General features: G+C 46.4%; 3 protein-coding genes across 3 annotated transcripts; all 3 read left to right on the forward strand.

Moving 5' to 3' along the window:
- Positions 1–10411: 10411 nt before the first annotated feature.
- Positions 10412–11152, forward strand: HD556DRAFT_1308167 (uncharacterized protein; the record flags this gene model as incomplete). The annotated part of the gene is made up of 2 exons (XM_041300095.1): positions 10412–10734; positions 10900–11152. The coding sequence occupies 2 exons, from the start codon at positions 10412–10414 to the stop codon at positions 11150–11152; spliced, it is 576 nt and encodes a 191-aa protein (XP_041160313.1).
- Positions 11153–12047: 895 nt separating this feature from the next.
- Positions 12048–14922, forward strand: HD556DRAFT_1475643 (major facilitator superfamily domain-containing protein; the record flags this gene model as incomplete). Its single annotated transcript, XM_041308524.1, has 20 exons — positions 12048–12233; positions 12287–12344; positions 12394–12449; positions 12512–12544; positions 12645–12716; positions 12772–12828; positions 12887–12940; positions 12993–13055; positions 13110–13171; positions 13226–13241; positions 13299–13333; positions 13392–13410; positions 13466–13566; positions 13662–13769; positions 13820–13870; positions 13931–13983; positions 14033–14167; positions 14217–14322; positions 14373–14473; positions 14523–14922. Coding segments are annotated over 20 exons (1527 nt in total), but the record flags the coding sequence as incomplete, so codon positions are not given.
- Positions 14923–15227: 305 nt separating this feature from the next.
- Positions 15228–18962, forward strand: HD556DRAFT_1237023 (uncharacterized protein; the record flags this gene model as incomplete). The annotated part of the gene is made up of 4 exons (XM_041297866.1): positions 15228–15405; positions 15474–15524; positions 15578–17919; positions 17973–18962. 4 exons carry the CDS (start codon positions 15228–15230, stop codon positions 18960–18962), a joined length of 3561 nt encoding a protein of 1186 aa, XP_041160315.1.
- Between the last annotated feature and the right edge of the window lie 1224 nt (positions 18963–20186).

Consider the following 20186-nt stretch of genomic DNA (forward strand, 5'->3'; position numbering starts at 1 on the left):
AGTGACTTCAAAGACCGTCATCTTAGAAGTCATGTGACACATGCATCTGTGATATCTGCCGACTCGACATTGCCAGTCTCACTCACTATACTGGAACCTTCTGGTTACGTCACGAACATTAGTGGACGATGCCCCTCTTAGGGCTCCATGTAACAGACCTATTTGAGTGTGTAACACTTAGGCCCAACCATGTAATCATGCATGGTTCAGCAAGTACAACCCTATAACATGGAATATGAAGCTATTGTTACGACTGGGATCGGTCGAGCTATCAAAGTCCGAATGGACAATCGGCGATGAGCCTGATAGACAAGGGTCTTCTCTCGAATGAGAGGATCAAAGGTCTAGGCTAAGACGAGTGTCGCTGACTCTCTTAGAATCGTGGTTCTTAGACAACAAGGTTGGGGACCTTGTTGAAGGAATGTTCCAGGTAAAACCCAGTAGATTAAAGTAAAGAATACAATCGTGCATATGGTGGTCTATATAGACAATGTTCAAGCGGAGCTTGTAAATGTGCTATTAAGATAAGAGAGATAAGGCGGACGGCCCGCTTGTGATAAGAGATAAGAGAGATAGGGCGGACGGCCCGCTTGGATAAGGGAAAGGTACGGACAGCCCGTTTAGTACGTAAGAAAAAGAAATGATAGGAGTAAATGTTATTGTAACAGCTATGGTCTTATTTCCAATAGACAGCATCTCAGACATTGAAGTTCAAAAAACGACCACTTGGCTAAACACAACTCTGATGAGCTTGTAAGCAAACTGACCATGAGCATATGTCAAGGTGTGGTTTCATCAAAAAAAAAAAATTATCATTGGCAGGTTTCAAACCTGCACAGTCCAAGAGAAACAGATTTTGACTCTGATAATCACTAGCAATTTCATCTTTAGCGGGTTTTGAACCCACACAGACAGATTTGAAACAGATTTGGATTCTGTTGTAGCAACTGTTTGACTAACACCAGTTAGATGCATGTTTAAAGAAAACATTCAAAAGTGAATCTGCAAGGCAGGTGTACCATTCCCTGTCACTCGCAATGTTTTCCCTCAGCTGAACAGATGAATTGAGTATTGCGATGAGAGGGACTTAGAGTGAAGGGAGCGAGAGCTAGTAGATAGAATCTCAGTTTCTTTGAAGAAGACTCGCAGGCTATACAATGTACCTAGTAGATAGACTAAATGTACTTGTTAGCTCATTCGCGTTAAGGAATGGTATATGTACTCACATCTCAGTTTCTTTGAAGAAGACTGAGATGTTTAGACGACAGGACTCGTTACTTTATCGTACAGGTGGAATAGGACTGAAGATATAACTCTGAAACCTAACATTCGGGATGACAGGTGACCGACGTCACTCTGTGCTCATACCTCACTACTTGTTTCCCGGTACCTTAAGTCCTGATCGGATTCCAACATTGAGTACAGAGTGTAATACAACATTTTCAAAAAGTGAGAGAAGAGCAACATGATGATGAAAGGTCTTGAATACAGTACACTTCAACCTTATACATAAGTGAATGGTGGCCAGATGGCTCTTTTGAATCTTTGCCTTGAATCCCAGCCTTGACACATGTGTATTCTTCTTCATTCCCCAGGTCATTAGGATCAAACTTGAAAGTTTGATGTGTAATCTGCTCTTCTTCTTCAACCAAGTCAAGACCTTTGAAGAAATCTGTCTGTGTTTATGATTGGCCCAAGGACTGTGTTCAGATGCATATTCAGTTTTGGTCAGCACTACAATCACACCACTGACATCACTTTCCTGACTCTATACAACCCCAAAGCATGATTTGAGGCATTTGTGCTTAGGATGCGGAGCCACGTCACATGGAGCCCAGAGATGTTCTTGGACACAGAAAAGTGCATCCACAAATACCATATAAAGCAGATGTTTGGGAGCGCGAGCTATGGCATGAAAGTACCCATGAGTTAATGTCAAGGTGTGTTCTAACAGAAAGAAGAAGAAAAACATACATCATTCATGAGGAAATGTTGAGGTGTGAATTAAAATAAAAATGTTATCACTGGCAGGTTTCAAATCTGCACAGTCCAAGAGAAACAGATTTTGACTCTGATGATCACTTGTTAATTTCAGCTTGAGCAGGTTTTGAACCCACACAGACAGATTTGGATTCTGTGTTAAGGTCGTACTCTCGTAGGATCGGATCCGAAGGACTTCGGCCTCAGCTCGTACGCTGTGCCCCTTTCCCAAGTACTGTCCCTTATTTCAAAGACTTAACAATAACGCGTCCGAAGGTCCGGACGAGTCTCGTAGTTATATCCGGATGACTTCCGGATATCGGAAACGTGTATAAGACTAATCTGGACGGATCCGGACTAGAAACAAACAGAGTATAGACTATCCGAAGATAGAGGCGGAGACGTAGACGTAGACTATCGGAATCGATCCAAAGTCTCAGAGATCGACAAGAGTTGATTAGACTCAAGTCCGGAGGACAGAAAGAGGACAAACTAAGATGATATTCGAACTGAGGTACTACAGGAAATATACACGGGTTTATATACTAAGAGGATAACAGAAGGATCAATAAGCAAAGGTCCGAGGCTATGTACGAAGCATATGCAAAGCTTATCAAACGCGAGTCGGAAATGAAGCATAGGATAACGGATCAGTAATCATACCGGTAATAAGTATAACCGAGACACCGGGAAGAGGAAATACCGAATAGGCTGTGTTTAACGTTATATGAACAGGAAATGAATTAAGAAGCTTATCGGATATCGGATCGGACGCGGATCTATGCATCGGACCGGACTGGATCTAAGGGTCCAAAGTCCGGAAGAGAAGCGTGAATATATGGGATATGACATTCTGTCATATCAACTGCTTGGCTAAGACCAGTTAGATGCGCTCCTAATGAATCCATTCAGAAGTGAATCCTCAATGTGCATTTGTCTGCATTTTGTCAGTTCTAACAATAATTTCTAATATCCCCCTTGAGTCAAATCATATGTGAATCCTCCATGCTATTGAAAGAACTGCCTTTAGGATTCACTTGTGAACAGGTCCATTGGAAGTGCATCTCACTGGTCAGGTTTCAGACTGTCAAGGTGCATTTTCATAAAATAAAAATGTTATCATTGGCAGGTTTCAAACCTGTGCAGTCCAAGAGAAACAGATTTTGACTCTGATGATCACTTGACAATTTCATCTTTAGCAGGTTTTGAACCCACACAGACAGATTTAGATTCTGTCATATCAGCTGCTTGGCTAAGACCAGTTAGATTCACTTCCAATGAACCCATTCAGAAGCGAATCCTCAAGGTACATTTATCTGCATTTTGTCAGCTCTTTCAATAGCATGGTCACTGTGGATTTTTTTTTTACCCTACTCTTGTTGCAAAAGACACAGACTTCCTGCTGAGGCTCTTGACTCTAATGATTTCCCTGAAAAAGTGCTGATGGAAGACCACCATGGTGGGTCTATGAGTGAAAACTGACAATGAAAGGATCATACAGTGTATTTGTATTTTTGACGCAGAGTTCAATATATGACCAAAATCTCAATGCAAACTCGGAAGGATAAGTACAATAACAATATAATTCTTTCCAAAGGTCTTAACTTGGTTGAAGAAGAAAAAGAGCAGATTACACATCAAACTTTCAAGTTTGATCCTAATAACCTGGGGAATTAGGAAAAATACAAATCTATTAAGGCTGAGATTCTTTATTGTGCTTATTCAAGTGATTGTCAGAGTCAAAATACATTTCTCTTGAACTAAGCAGGTTTGTAATCTGTATAATGATGTGTCTTTTGCATTAACTCGTGATTCATCACATTCCACCATTTTGGATTCCATAGAATAAAAATGTTGTTATTGGCGGGTTTTAAACCTGCACAGTTGAAGAGAAACAGATTTTAAATCTGGTGAAAACTTGACCAAGACCAATGAAGATCAATGTCTGAGATGCTGTCTATGGGCAAATATTCAAGACACATTCTTAGAGAAAAAATGCGACATTTGACAAGTTTCAAACTTGTTGCACTCTGATGGAAACAGATTTTGATTCTGTTATGACAGCCACTTAGCCAAGCACAACTGTGATCAGCTTGCAAGCAAATCGACCATGAGCAAATTTCAAGGTGTGTTTTCATAGAAAATAAATTTTATCACTGGCAGGTTTCAAACCTGCACAGTCCAAGAGAAACAGATTTTGACTCTAATGATCGCTTGGCAAATTCATCTTTAGCAGGTTTTGAACCCACGCAGGCAGATTTAGATTCTGTTGTATCAACTGCTTGGCTAAGACCAGTTAGATGCACTCCCAATGAACCCATTCAGAAGCGACTTACACACTTTTGCCTATTTGCTGTGCTTCCGACTTGCTTCTGCATGCTGAGAACACACTTAGAATTACTTACACAGCACCATGTATCTTTTGACTCTGAACAACTTTCCACCACCATCTTGCATATTGTGGGACTCAAAGTCTAAAATACGCTATAACTGCTATTTGACACTGAGCACTTGAAAGCACCTAAGTGCAGAACATTGCACTATTGTCTAAATACTTCTGCTTTATCTCAGAACTTCCCCAGGTCGTTAGAATCAAACTTGAAAGTTTGATGTGTAATCTGCTCTTTTTATTCAACCAAGACAAGACCTTTGGAGAGAATTACATTGTTCTTGCGCTCCTTCACTTACGCGCGTGCGCATCTTGTACCTCTCGCTCACGTGTGCATCTCGCACGCCTTCACCTCGCCTACATGCATAATCTTCTTGTGCCTCCTAGCACCCGTCTAGTTGACAGAGTTTCCCTCCTTTTTATTAGCGAGGAACTTCTCTCAGTAGTTGTCCTTTGGGTTGAGTCATATTCTCGTATCCAGGTCTTGCTGTAAAGTCCCCTTTGGTTTGTTAGTGATTTCACCTATAGTCAAGATTCCTCACCTTCACCGAAAATATTGCGCTACTACTTTCACCTATAGGGTTCTGGATTTCTACGTATCTACATAAATATTGAACTCCCCATAGCATCATCATCATCCAAGTAGAGGAGAGCCATTCTCCAATGCTTAGGGGTCAAACCCAATGTTTTGTAGTTCTTAGTTGACATTGCGAATATCATCGTTCCTTCACCGCCCATTATTATTGCGCATACCACTCGCTTTCCCAATGCACACTATCACATCACTATTAGTTTCCGATACCCAAACCCAAACCTGATAACCCAAAACCCTGAAAACATCGGACCCGACACTTTTGCATCGGACATCATAATTATACCTTCGGACATTGTTTCCTGCGCTCGGACTATTGACCCCACATCACTCACTGACCCCCAAAACTATTCCCAGACCGCAGACCCCTGGGTTGAACGCACTTGTCACCAAGTATAGCAGACTAGGCAGTGCAAGACCACAACATAAAGATATAAGTTTGGAGCCCATCTGTCATATCCCATATTCCGGACCTACATCCAACAATATTCCCATGCCTCATCCGGACCTTCGGACACCCTATCCATGTCTCCAGTCCTCTACCCATCCAGATCCCTGCACCTCTGCACATCCACATCTGCACATCCACATCCACATCCCTTTACCTCCATACATCAGACCTCCATACCTCCACAGCTAGCCTGCATCATTCATCCTTTGTCCTATCGCCCTAATGTTATATCCCGTATATGCACACTTCTCGTCTGGACCTCCGATCCAATCCAATATACGATAAGCTTCCTAATTCATTTCCTGTGCATATAACGTTAACACAGCCTATTCCTCTATTCGGTATTCCTTGTCCTCGGTATCTCGATTATACTTACTACTGGTATGCTTACTGATCCATTAACCTATGCTTCATACATAGCCTCGGACTCTTGCTTACTGATCTTTCCGTTATTTCCTTAGTATATAAACTCTTGTATATGTCCTGTAGTTCCTCAGTCTGAATATCATATTAGTCCTCACACTAGATCTCACTCTAAGTCCTCATATCAGTTCTAGTCTACCGACTTAGTCAATATCCATATCAGGACAAAACCTCATCTTAATTTCCGGAAATTCCTCCAGAACTTTCCCGCACTCGTCTGGAAGTTACTTGCACTCATCCAGAAAGTCCTTCCAAACTTTCCCGCGCTTCAGATGTCCTTGGACTTTCTTCAGACATCATTCTGAAATTAAGGGCACACACTTGGGTAAGGGGCGCAGCGCACGAGCTGAAGCCAAGCCCCTCGGATCCAGTCCTACCCTTTGTGCATGGTCTTAACACCATCTTTTTATAGCCCCACTCTGTGTTGTATTCCTACAATAAATGATTACACCCGTGAAACCAAGGTCCAGTTCCTAAAAGTGAAAAGTGAGGCGTTAGAGGCATTTAAAGACTATATGGCTCACCTCATGAGGCAGCACCCAGACATAAAGGTCCAGAAGGTCCGTTTGGACTGAGGAGGTGAGTACCTCTCTGCAGAATTCAATAAGTATCTGCGAGAGGAGGGCATAGAACATTGTAGCACTCAGACTGGTGTTGGTCGTGTATCCTGCCAATCTCACAGGTACCACACATGATACTCCTCAACACTCCTTTCCCCTTCCGAGAGTTCCATGCACTCGTCCAAGTCGTCTGAAGGTCGTCCGTCCCCTTCCAAGGCCTGTATACACTTCCGATCCTCCATACCATGTCCTGTCCATGTCTGTCCGACTTCGCTGGTGCGTTTTTCACTTTGATTATCTGTTATTGATTATGTCTTAGGGGCACATATGTCAGAAAGCCTGATTAATACATATAGCTGTGTGCCTCATGCACTATTACATGCATATCTCTGTAGCAGCTCACCATGAGTCTTATTACATTTCGGATGGCTTATCTTGCTACTGGTTTCGCCTACGCAGATTCCGGACTTTCACACTGTAGGATATAATCTGGCTTGCTAGATACTCGCACTTCACTTCACTTTCCTTGCTACAAGTCTTAGTTAGTAGAATCACTTTGGATAGTCATACTTCACACAATTGATCTTTTTGTTCATTCAGAACAATTGTTTGGCCTGACCACTGCCATTTTCGTGTCTTGCTGTCTCTTAGTTCTTCTGATAGGCCTTGCTAGTAGTACTCCAGTACTTCTGCTAGTCTTACACTTCAACACACTTTGACAAACCTGCCATATTTCTCTCTCGGAACATTCGCTGTTTGCTGGACGTTCTCCGGACGCTTTGTGCAACCTCGGGCCTTCATTTCTCGATGTCAGACCACCTTTGGACACTTCGGACGCACCTTCAGAAACACAGAATGTGTTTTAGGTATCATTCCTGTTCTCACCTTTGATCTTAACAAGACATCCCTTGCATTTTATATCAAGAGGTAGTTCTACAGGCAGTCTCTTTGGGACAAGCATCACACTTGCACTTTGAGATTCTAAGGCAACACTATTTGTAGCACCTACACAGAATCAACTCTTTACAATGTGAGCTTACCATTCACGACTCGCCACAACAGAATGGCATGGCAGAGCGCCTCAACAGGACTCTAGTGTCCCTCACACGGGCCATGCTCCTAGGCCATAACATGCCCAAGTACCTGTGGGCCGAGGCAGTGGGCTACACAACATGGCTAAAGAACCGCCTACCTTTAAGGGTGATCCCCAATGAAACACTGCATGGCTTGGTGCATGGCACCAAGCTGGACTTGTCCCTAGCCAGGGAGTTTGGGACCCCTTGTCTGGTCCATGTGGCGGATGCCAGAAAACTAGAGCCCCGGGCGGAAGAGGCCATGTTTGTGGGTGTCGACGCCAAAAGCAAGGTGTATCAAGTCTATTGGGCAGGGAAGTGTAAGGTGTCAGTGGAGAGAAACATGATGTTCCCACCTACCAGTGTTGTGGTCGCAGCTAATGTGCAGGCCAAGGGGGAGTCTATGGCCACAAGGCCATCAAACATATCAAATGTTAGGGTCCAGTCACCATCCCCAGCGGACAGACGACTCACCAGCATTAAACCTCCCTCCACGCCCCAAAGGACACCCCAACCAGCTCTGAAACACCACCTGCCCCGCAAGCAACAAGGATGAGACCCCGCCAGAGTACTATGCAGCTCTCCATGAAGGAGAGCTAGCAGTACTGGCCATGCAGCCACATCTTGTGGCATCAGAACTCCCAGACGATGGAACAGACGGACCACTTACCTGGTACGTGATGGCAGCCGCTGAGGCAGAGCCCACCCTCCAACAGGCCTTGAGTGGGCCAGATGCAAGTGAGTGGCAGGAGGCGATAGACTATGAATTGGGTCAGCTGGAGAAGCTTGGAACATGGGAGATCATCAATGCACCTGACCATGTGAATTTGATCCCATGCCATTATGTTTTGGCCACAAAGAGAGGTCCGAACAGTGAGAAGCTGAAGCTCCATACTCAGCTGGTTGCAAACAGCCAACATCAGAAGTTTGACGTCGACTATTTTGACACATTTGCACCCACCTTCAATATGACCATGATTCGGGCTGTTCTATCTATGGCCACCAAACTTGGCTGGGAAATCCATCAAGTGGATATTAAGAGTGTGTACCTATATGCTGAACTCAAAGAGGACATTTACATGCGCCCACCACCTGGATACTTGAAGAAAGGTGATGAGGGAAAGGTGTTGAAGTTGAGAAGGAGTCTGCCAGGTCTGAAGCAAGCCGGGTATGAGTGGTCTGAAGAGTTAGCGTCTGTTTTTGCGAGAATGGACTTTACCTGCTCCCAGATCAACCAAGCCGTCTTCTACCGCTCCATCGACAAGGAACATACTGTCATGACAGTATCTGTCGATGACATGGCTGTAACGTCCCGGCACCTCCATCATATTGCTAAGTTTAAGCAACAACTCACGCAGTACTTCGACATCTCGGACTGAAGGCGAGCTCAACTGGTTGCTGGGCCTCAAGGTCGAACGTGACTGCCGCACTCACACCATTAGGCTGTCGCAGAAGGCCTACATTGACACTATCATTGAATGTTTCCACCTTGAGGATGCCAAGCATGCCTCAACCCCCATGGAGACAGGTATAGTCCTATCTGATGCAAACTCACCTTCAACCCATGCTCAGATGGAGGCCATGCAAAATGTGCCCTATCAGCAAGCTATTGGCTCGCTGATGTACGCAGCTACAAGCACATGCCCAGACATAGGCTTTGCTGTTGCCATCCTATCGCAGTTCATGTGCAATCCCAGCACTATCCATTGGGATGTGGTCAAGAGAGTCCTCAAGTACCTGAAAGGTACATCTGACTATGGGATTACTCTAGGTGGTTCAGACACCGGTCTGGAAGCTTATGCAGATGTGGACTGGGCCTCGCAGGCCCACAGGCACTGGATGACAGGCTACATCATCATGCTAGACGGTGGCCCGGTAGTGTGGAGTGCACACAAGCAACTGATAATCGCATTGTCCACAGCCAAGGCGGAGTACATCGCGCTGACCACTGTAGGTTGCAAGATAATGTACCTTCAGCTACTCCTCGAAGAACTCTACCAGTCCCCGTCCATTCCTATGCCATTGTACTGCAACAATCAAGCCGCTATAGCCCTTGCCACGAACAATAAGTTCCACTCCCGTACAAAACACATCAATCTACGATACCATTTTGTCAGGTTCCACATTCAGCACAGCACCTTTACTCTCATCTATTGCCCTACCAACGATAATGTCGCTGACACCTTAACCAAACCGCCACCACATCCATGCCTGGAGAGGCTTCGAGGCATGATGAAGCTGGAATGCACTCAAGGGGGACGTCATATTAGGTATGAGCACATTGTTTTCGGATGTTTGCTCATCCTCTTAGATTAATTTTCATTCATTCCTGCTCTACCCGCACATAAAAACAGTCTCTCATAGAATTAGGCATCTCAGTCTTCCTCCCAGATACTGAGATGTAAGCACCAATAGCTTCATATAATGTATCAACCGCTAACAAAGACTTAGTATACAATTGTTCTAGGTACTTATAGCACCTGGAATCTTCCTCCTGGATACTGAGATTATACAATTGTTCTAGCTCTTGCTCCAGCCGTGTGACCTCATCTAAGAAACCTACACGCAAAGCTGCTTGTCTCATGCACTTAGGGATCTGCACGGGTAAACCCCGGGGTGTCGGAGACCTTACCCGCACCCGCACCCCCACAAAGGGTACAGGTTTTTGGGGGGTATGGCAAGCCCATACCCTTACCCGTACCCGTGCAGGGTTTACCCGCGGGTAATACATATAAAAATGAAGTTAGTAAATATAAAAATGAGACACCCACCTCCTGCGAACGGCGGGCAGCGACTTAAATCAGCGTGGCTCAAGCTCGGATGAGGATCGACAGACTCGCGAACTGCGAACGGTGGGCGACGACTCGGATCAGCATGGCTCTTGCCCAAACGTGGATCGACAGACTCACCTCCTGTGAACGGTGGGCAATGACTCGGGTCAGCATGGCTCTTGCCCGAACGCGGATCGACGGACTCAACTCCTGCGAACGGTGGGCAACAACTCGGATCAGCATGGCTCTTGCTCGAACAAGGATCGACGGACTCACCAACTGCGAACGGCGGGCAACAACTTGGGTCAGCATGGCTCTTGCCCAAATGAGGATCGACAGACTCAACTCCTGCGAACGGTGGGCAACGACTCAGATCAGCATGGCTCTTGCCCAAACGAGGATCGACGGATTCACAGTCTGCAAATGGTGGGCAACAGCTTGGATCAGCATGGCTCTTGCTCGAATGAGAATCGGCACACTCACATACTGCGAACGGTGGGTGACGACTTTGGTCAGCATGGCTCGAGCTTGAAGGTAGGTGTTGTGTTGAAGAAGATGGAGGGGCATAGCACGCTATAATCAGTAGGCAGATGTCAGCATTAGCACAAGTGTAAGTACCGCTGTAGTTCTTGATTATGTAATGTACCGGTCAAACCCGAGCGTGGGTGTGGGTGAGGGTCCGGGTACCCAAAATGCGGACCCCCACCCGTACCCGAGGGGTACCCGCACCCACCACCCGCACGGGTTTTCAAAACCCGTGCATATGCCTACATGCACTGAGATCCACGAGGATGGTGCAGTGCTTTTCCGGCTGTTTACAGACTTCATCATGGACCCATCAACCCCTCGTGATTGCATCATTGTCTGCGACGACAAGCAGTGGTTGAGGATCAATTTCCTGCAGCAGCCATAGTTTCGTTCGAGATTTGGTGTTTGCATTTTAATTCATTTCATGCCTTTGTCTTCTTACAGATCGTTTATGCACCTAATAGTTTACTTTGTTCAATCACAATCATCGCAAGGTCTTCGCGCTACGAATGGTACTGTCTATTGCTCGAATCCGCGCGTCCCAGTCTCGTCCTTGAGCTGAATACCTTCGTCTTGGGGCAAAAACTCCAACATGTCACGTGACGACAAAAGTCACGTGCTTAGCAAAAGGTCCAAACGGTCTGGCGGAGTTGCAAAAACGGTCAGACCGTTTGGACCGTTTGTCATCCTCCCCTTCCCATGGCGCAGCTGCCCTTTGGGAGTCGGGGATTGCACGTGTTACGTTCAAAATTTCAAATCCTAACCTGTCCCTCTTGTTCTAAATATGCAAACCCGTCGGGGAACCATATTCTTTTCTTGGGTCGGTACGCTGCATTTATGTGCTGCGCGCTTTCGCGTGATGCTCTACTTCAGTGGTGTCAGCTGATGGGCTACTTTTTTAGTGTATGACAGCCTGTGCGTTGGCGGAAAATTCAAAGACTAAAGTACCCACAGTTGACCCCAAAGGCAAACGCACTAGGCGGACGCTCTTCGCAGTCTAGGATCCCAGTGAAGAGAAGTGGTGCGCAACTGGAGGCGCTGGTGAAGGCCATTGCGCGAGGGCCCTAGTAGGACCTAACTACAGGACGCATTCAGCGTTCACCAAAATATATTTCCCCCCTGGTAGGTGATGGTATTCTGGTCGCCTTCTACTTCTGGACTGAGTGGGGTAATCGAGTTCATTATAGGCATTGCGATCCCTGATCACTGGTATAAAAGGCATCTGTTTGAGTGGTTAGATTACTGTGTCAAGGTGGTGTATCGCTTCATTTCCCCACATGTCCATCCAGGAAGAGAAGAAATCTCAAAACTTTACAGAAAATGTAGTCGCAGTGTCAAATGATGATGACGACTTTAGGCTGTTGACTGCAAACGCCAGGCAGGCGGGAGAACGGGCGCTGGTGCGCAAATTGGACTGCCGGCTGATGACCACTGCTGTGGTCATATTCATCTTGAACTACATTGATGTATGCAAACATCCATTTATGAACCTCGGCGTGCTTACATGTACTACGCGTAGCGTGTCGCTATTACTACTGCGCGGCTGCAAGGTTTAGAGCAAGATCTTGGATTGACGAGTGAGTGAAAGTGGACCACCATATTATTCGTGCCTAATCGATTTACTAGCCGTTCAGTATGAAACCATCCTAGCTATTCTTTATGCCACTTATTGCCCGATACAAGTGAGCAAAATTTTCTGCACAAACTCGTGCGATCTTTCTAACAAAATCTCATCTGCAACCAGATACCCTCGAACATGGTTTGTTTGTGCGCTATTGTTTATGAATGGAAGATTGATCTTGACTGTCAACAGATTTTGGGCTATATTTCACGGTTGGTCGTGATTGAAAATATTTTGATCTGGTCGAACTAAGAAGACGGGACTCAGACCATCAATTTATATTGGGGCTTGCGTTGTTGGATGGGGCCTTACAAGTGCTTTGACTGGGGTAAGTTTTATTGGGAAGTCACAACTGCAACTCGTGCTTGCTAACCGCCGCACAGGTCACGACTAATTTCTCAGGCATCATGGCTTGTCGTGTGTGCATCGGTATTCCTGAGGTAAAAACTTCCTTTTTTGATAATGATGTGCGGGCTGAACGAGTGCGGCTTTCTGCAGGCTGCGTTCTATCCTGGTGTCATGTATCTGCTTTCGCGATGGTATACCAGGAAGGTGAGCATCATGTTTTTAGAATTATAAACTTTCCCTCATGCAACACATTCAGGAGCTTGCCGCACGATCAGCTTGGTTCTATTGTGGCTCTTTAATCTCGAATGCATTTGGAAGCGTGAGCTTGCTGCCGCCATAGTGGACTATGACGCCTGATAATGATCCTTTCTAGTTCATTGCAGCTGGAATTCTCGCAAGAATGCAAGGCGTACTGGGACTTGCGGCCTGGAGATGGTAAGTCAAAATACCTATTCTCAGGAGCGGTACCCTAACTGGAGTTTCTCGCAGGTTGTTCTACATAGAGGTATATGTTGCACTACTCCCGGGCCTTCTATGTTGATCAATCCCTTTATCGGCGTAGGGCGCTATCACTATGTCCTTTGGTTTCTTGACCATGTGCGTTTGTGAAACTTTCTATTCTAACTCAACGTTGACGGCCACGGTTTTTGTCTAGGTGGCTTCTTCCTGATTTTGTAAGCATAATATTTTTAGAACAAGTTTCGACGGGTCTGACATGACATGCCATAGCCCCATAACACCCGATGGCTTAACGCAGCGGAACGCCGCTTGAGTCAAGTTCGTCTCGCAGAAGATGCAGGGGAGGCTGACAAGGATTCCGACGACGTCACGTAAGTCCAGCTTAAGTTCCATCCTTTCCTATTACTGACAAGGTGCTACTCCGTATCACTTTTATTAATTTGGCGTATCGTTCGGAACGTCATAGCATTTACGATGGCTTTTGGCTGGCCATCAAGGATCCAAAGACCATCATTTTCATGTTCATGACCTGCATGCAACTTCTAGGCCTGAGTTTCACTAACTTTTTCCCCACGTAAGTATGTGGATAGTCTTGCAACTTTGCGCTAACATAGAGCGAGACAGCTTGACTGCCACGCTTGGTTTTAACACTACTATCACACTTTTGATGGCGGCGTAAGCATGATATCCCATTGTTACATTCACAGCTATGGCTCACTGTCGTCTGATCGCTAGTCCTCCATGGATATTCACGTCAGTCTGCTGCGTGCTCAGCGCATGGCATGCAGGTACGTCTATTTCCTGATAGTGCATCAGTCATTTTGACAGAATGAATAGATAGGTCTGGAGAGCGATTCTTCCATATTGCCGGCTGGTGGTGGGTGGTCATCGTCGGATACATCATCTCTCTATGCACCATGGCTACGGGCGGGCGATACTTTTCCTTGTTCCTCATGACCTCTGGATATTGTGGTAAGCTCTTATGAGAACTCTGAATGCAAGCTTGACACGTTTTCCAAAGGATTTGCGTTGACATTGACCTGGGTTTCAAACGCCATTCCTCGTCCACCCGCAAAACGCGCCGCAGCCATAGGTCTTGTCAATGGGTTTGGAAACCTTGGTAACTTGTGGGGCCTCTATGATCAATGTTAATGTCGGATTGCTTACAAGATCGTAGGATTGGCTCGTATGTCTGGAGTGCTTCGTGGGGTCCTCAATACCATCAATCCATGATTATAGCATTGTGCAGTCTGCTTTTGTCCTCAGCCCTGGGCTTCCGTGAGCAAAATTACAACTTGACCGTTCCGAAGTACTCACCTATCGATAGTAATGCGGTGGATATTAATCAAGGAGAATAAGAACATGGATATGGAGAAGAGATTAATGGAAGGTCCTGGCCGCGAACGTATTGAAGAAGCTGCTAGATTGGAAGGGATTACATTCGAGGACGCTGTGAAAAGAAGGAAGGGCTTCAGGTATCTCTATTGATCTTCTGTTTTTTCGCATCAGATTATATGGCTTTGGGCATTGACCCAATATTGGACGTCATAAGCCTGAGCTTGTTTTTTGTCGGGGGACGAGACAGACTCTTACTGTATTGATATTTGAAGAGACGCTTGAGTCATGTACAGTAAATCTTTTATGATGGTTGGACTCGGTACTCCATCACTGATTTGTGAGTCGACGTACTTGCAGAGTTTGAATAATTCAAACTTCGCGCAGGGCAACTTGAATTCATAACTCAAAGTATATTGGGTACGTAAAAGTCCAGCCATGCTGCAGTAACGTACGTATAAAATGGAGCCGCCCCACTGAGAATTACTCAATCAATCAGGGAATCGTCCGTCGTGTGCGGCTGAGCGAGCGAATCTAGAACCATTTCCATAATCCATGAGGATCACGGACCTTCTATAGAGCTTTCGGACAATTTAATTTGTTCCTCGTGCCCTCAAGTCCTTCCCTGCGACCTACTCCTTCAAAATTTGACTGCCATCGCGTCCGTTGGTGCCAGCCCGAAATCAATACCAGGATCATGGCGCACCCTGTCCTATGGAGAGGAAAAACGTTCTTCTATCCTATTGGCAATACATCTGCAGTTTGCCTCACACAGGATCTTTGTCCAACTGAAAAAGCAGACGTACTACTTCTTGGGTGTGGCGACCCGAGGCATATCCTTTATACCGTATATACAAACAGCACTGGCTTGCAAGGTGAATCGGCACGTTCCTACTAGGAGCATCTTAATACCATAGAGTGGCGCACTAATGCCCCTGCTCAGCGTCACGAAAATCGGACTTTACTTGCTGCGATCTTGAGAGTGCAGTCATTGGTGAGCCCAAATCTAGCACTCGATGCATCTTCCTGAATGAATGAATCAAACAGCCCGTAATGTTATCTTATTCACTCTTCTTGCCGACAAAGGTTCTGCGGAAAGAGCGCCACAAATCTGGAACATTTTTTTCCACTTTTTCCTCGACAAAGCCTCCCATGACCTGCTCATATCACAGTGCAGGAAGTTGGTCGAGCTATCCAGCGATCTAGATAGCTGGAACAACGGTCCTTACGGTTATTTCCTTCGTATGTGTACTGGAGATACTCTCGCCGAGTTGCGGCGCCTTTGGGAGCTTCACGTCAAGACGACAACTTGCTCTCCTAGCGAGGCAAAAGCATTTGAATCCGCATATGCTGCTGACGTCAAGGCTTCCAGGGCGAAGCTCGAACATGTGGTTACAGCAAGTCGGGCAGCTGGGCCACTGTCGATGTATGCGTTCAAGATGGCGGGTGATCACTACAACATTTACTGGGATACAGGCATATGCTCTGCCGTCCCTAAGAGACCCTCAGAGATGTCACATCCAAATCCAACCTTAGCATTCTCCATGGTCGGTGACAAATTTGGTGTACACTATGGAACAGATCCTCTCTGCTGCTTTCATTTGGCAGAAGCGCTTGCGCCAGCTGTCGGAAGCACTCGCCACCCAGACAAATGTACTCTGAAAGACATAGTAGACGTCTGCAAGAGGCAATTTTCCAGGTGGTGCGCTTCGGTGTCCAAGGTCTTGGGCAGTCAAAATCCATCTTCTCCGAGCCCGCTCATCATACGTTGCTTTGTGGGAGACGCTCTGAGCTTTTGTCAAGCTCTTTGCTACTCCCGCACCGCAAAATCGACGTCCACACCATTCACCGTTGCTCCTTGGAAGATCCCGTGCATCACCTTTGACCCTAGCGCCTACGGAACTAGTATGCAGTCACCCGCGCCGACCACATTCAACGTCATCGATACTTCCAACCTTCTTGATCACGTCGGCGTGCTGAATCTTATCGCTGTTACTTCTCCTATTCTTCAGCGCACTCTATCCGCTACGTTGTACACGGAAGGTCTTGCTTCAGATAGCCCAGAGGACACGTTGGCCGAACAACTTTGTGGAGATATCGCAACTATGGGTCTGCTCCTCGGCTTGATTCCCGCGTGCTTCGTTTTGCAGTTCACGAATCGGTCAAACATGCATGAGCACATCATGCGTGTATCACAAAAGACAACCCAGAATCACGAGCGCCTTGCATGGAAACTAATCGGCGGTGCTGAGAAACTCCTGACTGATCTTGACTGCCCCATCGATATCCCTGCGGAGCAGCTTGCAGGCGTTTTCTTCAATATATATCTCAACATGTTTTCTCATGAGAACGTGAGACGAAGGTTGGCCATGGCCAAGCAGTCGCTGTCTGGGATCATACATTACCATCGTCGTTCGTTTGTGGAGATTTTGAGTGTTGTCAAGAGGAGGGTGATCACAGACTGGGATTCGACCATGAACATGCTTCATGACAAGATTCGGAATGACAGGATCCTCATAACTGGAATGAACTTTTACCAAGAACTCTGCTGCCAGCTGCACCTTCTTGGTGTTTTCGATGTGGATTGGCTGTCTCTGTCTCTACCAGAAGTGCATCGCGTCGAAAGGCCCTTTGTCTTTCGCAATTGGAAGGTGCTTCCAAAAACTCTCTGTGTCGTCCTCGTTGTTCCTCGGGATCGCCTCCAGCCGCTCTTGCCCGATCTTGACGAGGCCGGAACACCTTTGTTGCAGTGCGACCTGAGGGGCACAGCAACATCAAACGCGTTCTCTGCCATCAGCACAGTTTTTGGTACCATTACGACCAGCGGCCATGGTGATGGCAAGACTGCAGTCATTAGAGAAGACACCACTAGACGTTATGGAACTTCTCCTCTAGTGGTGTGGTTCTGGGTGCCAACTATTGTGCTGGTGAATGAGCGTCGTTTATCGGTTGTGTTATCTCTTTTCACCACCCCAGCAACTTGCGCGTTCGCCATGAAGCGGGGGCTTGACCTATCCATATTCCGCGCAGACCTGGGAGATGAGCAACTCGTGCATATCCTAAGACAGCATCCTAATGCTGGCCCAGAGAGTCCCAAGGAGAAGAATGTGCAAATCGGCGGCCGTCCTATGAAGACGTCTGGTGCATGCACATTCGTCACCTTAGACAAAGAATGCAAGACACCTTTGACATTCACCACTCGTGTGGATATCGTCGAACCGGACATGAAAGCTTCCCTGACCAGCGGTGGTACTCCCGTTGTGAACCAAGTTTCTATGCATTCAATCGCCATCGTTCTTGGAAAAAAGTCTTTGCAATTCCCTTTCCCGCTTCCTATTGATGCCAAGAAATCCAAGCTTCGCATTGCGCGAAAGTCGCTATACATCGAAGTACGTTTTCTGTCTCTCTATCTTTCTAAAAACTCATGTCGGACTCGGCGCAGATCATCTTGCCCCTGAGACTTACTCTTGGAGACACCGACTCGGACATATTCCCTGTTATTCCGCACGGAGGCGATCTTGCTCTCTGGAACATGCACCGCGTCAACCTGGACCATTGCACACCCTTCAGCATTGCTAATAAGAGAGCTCTTGACTGGGTCAACCCTCAGCTCTTCTTCATGACGTCTGATCGTGAAAAACGCATGCCCCATGAATTGAATACAGGGTCAACACTGCTTGATGTCAAGCGTTCACTCCATTGCATCCTTAGGCAGGCGAGCGGTCTCGCAGAAGATAAACCTGCTCTATGCTACGCCTTGCGAGTGAAAGATGAAGAGGAAATCTTTGTCATGTTCTATATCACAAATCTCCGCTTGGACGTTGGCTCGCACTCCATGGTCGCTGATGCATGGGTGATGCCGTCTTCTCCCTCGTTTGAGAAGGTCGAGGCTTTCAGCAAGGTTTCTAGTCATTTGAGGCCTAGCAATATGAAGATGCTTGAGATGGGTATTGAGGAGAGGAAGGCATGGCAGCACCTCCTCGTGGCTGCGACGGAGCGGTGTCGTACCTGGGAACACAAGACCAACTGCGAGTACCGCGTACAAGGCGTTATCCCTCTGACGTTGGAGCCAGACGAGAGTCCTATTTGCTCGTGCGGTGCCGGGATGGGGACAGAATCATTTGTGAAGAAATACCCGATGCTTCGACCGCTTGCACCGTATGTGACAAGGGCAGCGATCAGTCCACTGTTCGCGCTGTCGTACCTTGAAAAGGTCGGTAGTCTGGAAGATAACGTCGCTTCAAGTACTGCATCAACGCCTGCGCTGGCAGCAGTGGTGCGTAATGTGTGCGCTGCTTGTGGAAAGGAAAGTGGTGGTTCTGCGTCGTTGTTGATTTGTAGTCGGTGCAAGGTTGTGCGGTATTGTTCACAGGGTTGTCAACGCGAGGACTGGAAGGGGCACAAGAAGAGTTGCGTAGCACCATCTTCCTAGCTCGTTCATCACGAGCAGATATGATGTCGATTATTTTTGTTGCCAAGTGAATTCACAAAATGGTGCTACGACATGTAAATGACGTGTAAGATGGATCACTTCGCAAGGTGATATTTTGTTCCACGCTACAATTGACGATAGGCTTGATAAGGTTTTGGTAGCAAATTTAATATGCTGGCATTAACTTTGCTTCGCAAGGTTATATGTTGTTTTCGCGCGCTAATAGACCTTTGCTTCACAAGGTAGGAGGTGCCGATCTGCTGTTAATTGCATCTGCTCGAAAGGGGATGTCATGAGATGCATGGGATCACTATCAAGAATAATATTCAGCTTCAAAAGAGGATTTTAGCTGGTTATTAGATCCTTCCTACATCACCATCAAGGATAGTGGGCGACTTTTGAATCCTATATTTCATTCAAACCTCAAGAGTCGGAGCATCGTCTCGCACCTCGACGCAGTTTAGAAATGCTTTCCAAACCGTAGACAAGTTGTATCTAGATTCTAATGTTGAGGCTTGCAGGGCATGCAAGCGACGGTTAAAATATACTCACGGAGTTCGAAAGGCCCGTTTAGATGCTTAGAACATGGTTTGACCACTATTTGAGGGGGCTACCACTTTCTAGGGATTACTTTAAAATTGGGCGTTTCTGATATGCGGACTTGCAAAACACTGACATTTGACGGGGGCACGTTGGCATGAGGACTTGAGACACAGATTTACATTTAGAACGACGACTTTAAATGCTGCGGGAAGTCACCCAATATTCAGCATATAAAAGCAAAGCGCCTGCCTACTGTCCCTTCAAACTTATTTGATCTCATATCCATCCTCAAACAATGCGCTTTACTTTTGTCCTCGCCGTTGTTGTTGCCGCTTTGACAACATCGATATCTGCCAGTGACGCTGTCAGTGATGCTGCTAGTGCGACATGTCCTTTCTTTTGCGCACGCGATAGGACATGCTCAGCATGCGAAGGAGGATTTTGCGTGAGTATTAGTGGTTTGTGTCCTGGAATTGACTAGATGACTCACCGACACGATAGAGCTTCTTTGTATGCTTCTAGTGTGGCAGTGAGTTGTATTTATGCTTTCGAACTGGTGCAGTATGGTTGATGAAACGATGCGTGAAGCCTCGATCGGATGTTCAACTATTTGGAGTGAGATCATGACTTTTGTGGCGGCAGAGGCGAAGTTTGGGGCGATCAGGCATTGAGAAATCGAGA

This window comes from Suillus plorans (assembly GCF_016647745.1).
Source record: "Suillus plorans strain S12 chromosome Unknown HD556scaffold_27, whole genome shotgun sequence".
In the NCBI taxonomy this organism is placed as follows: Eukaryota; Fungi; Basidiomycota; class Agaricomycetes; order Boletales; family Suillaceae; genus Suillus; species Suillus plorans.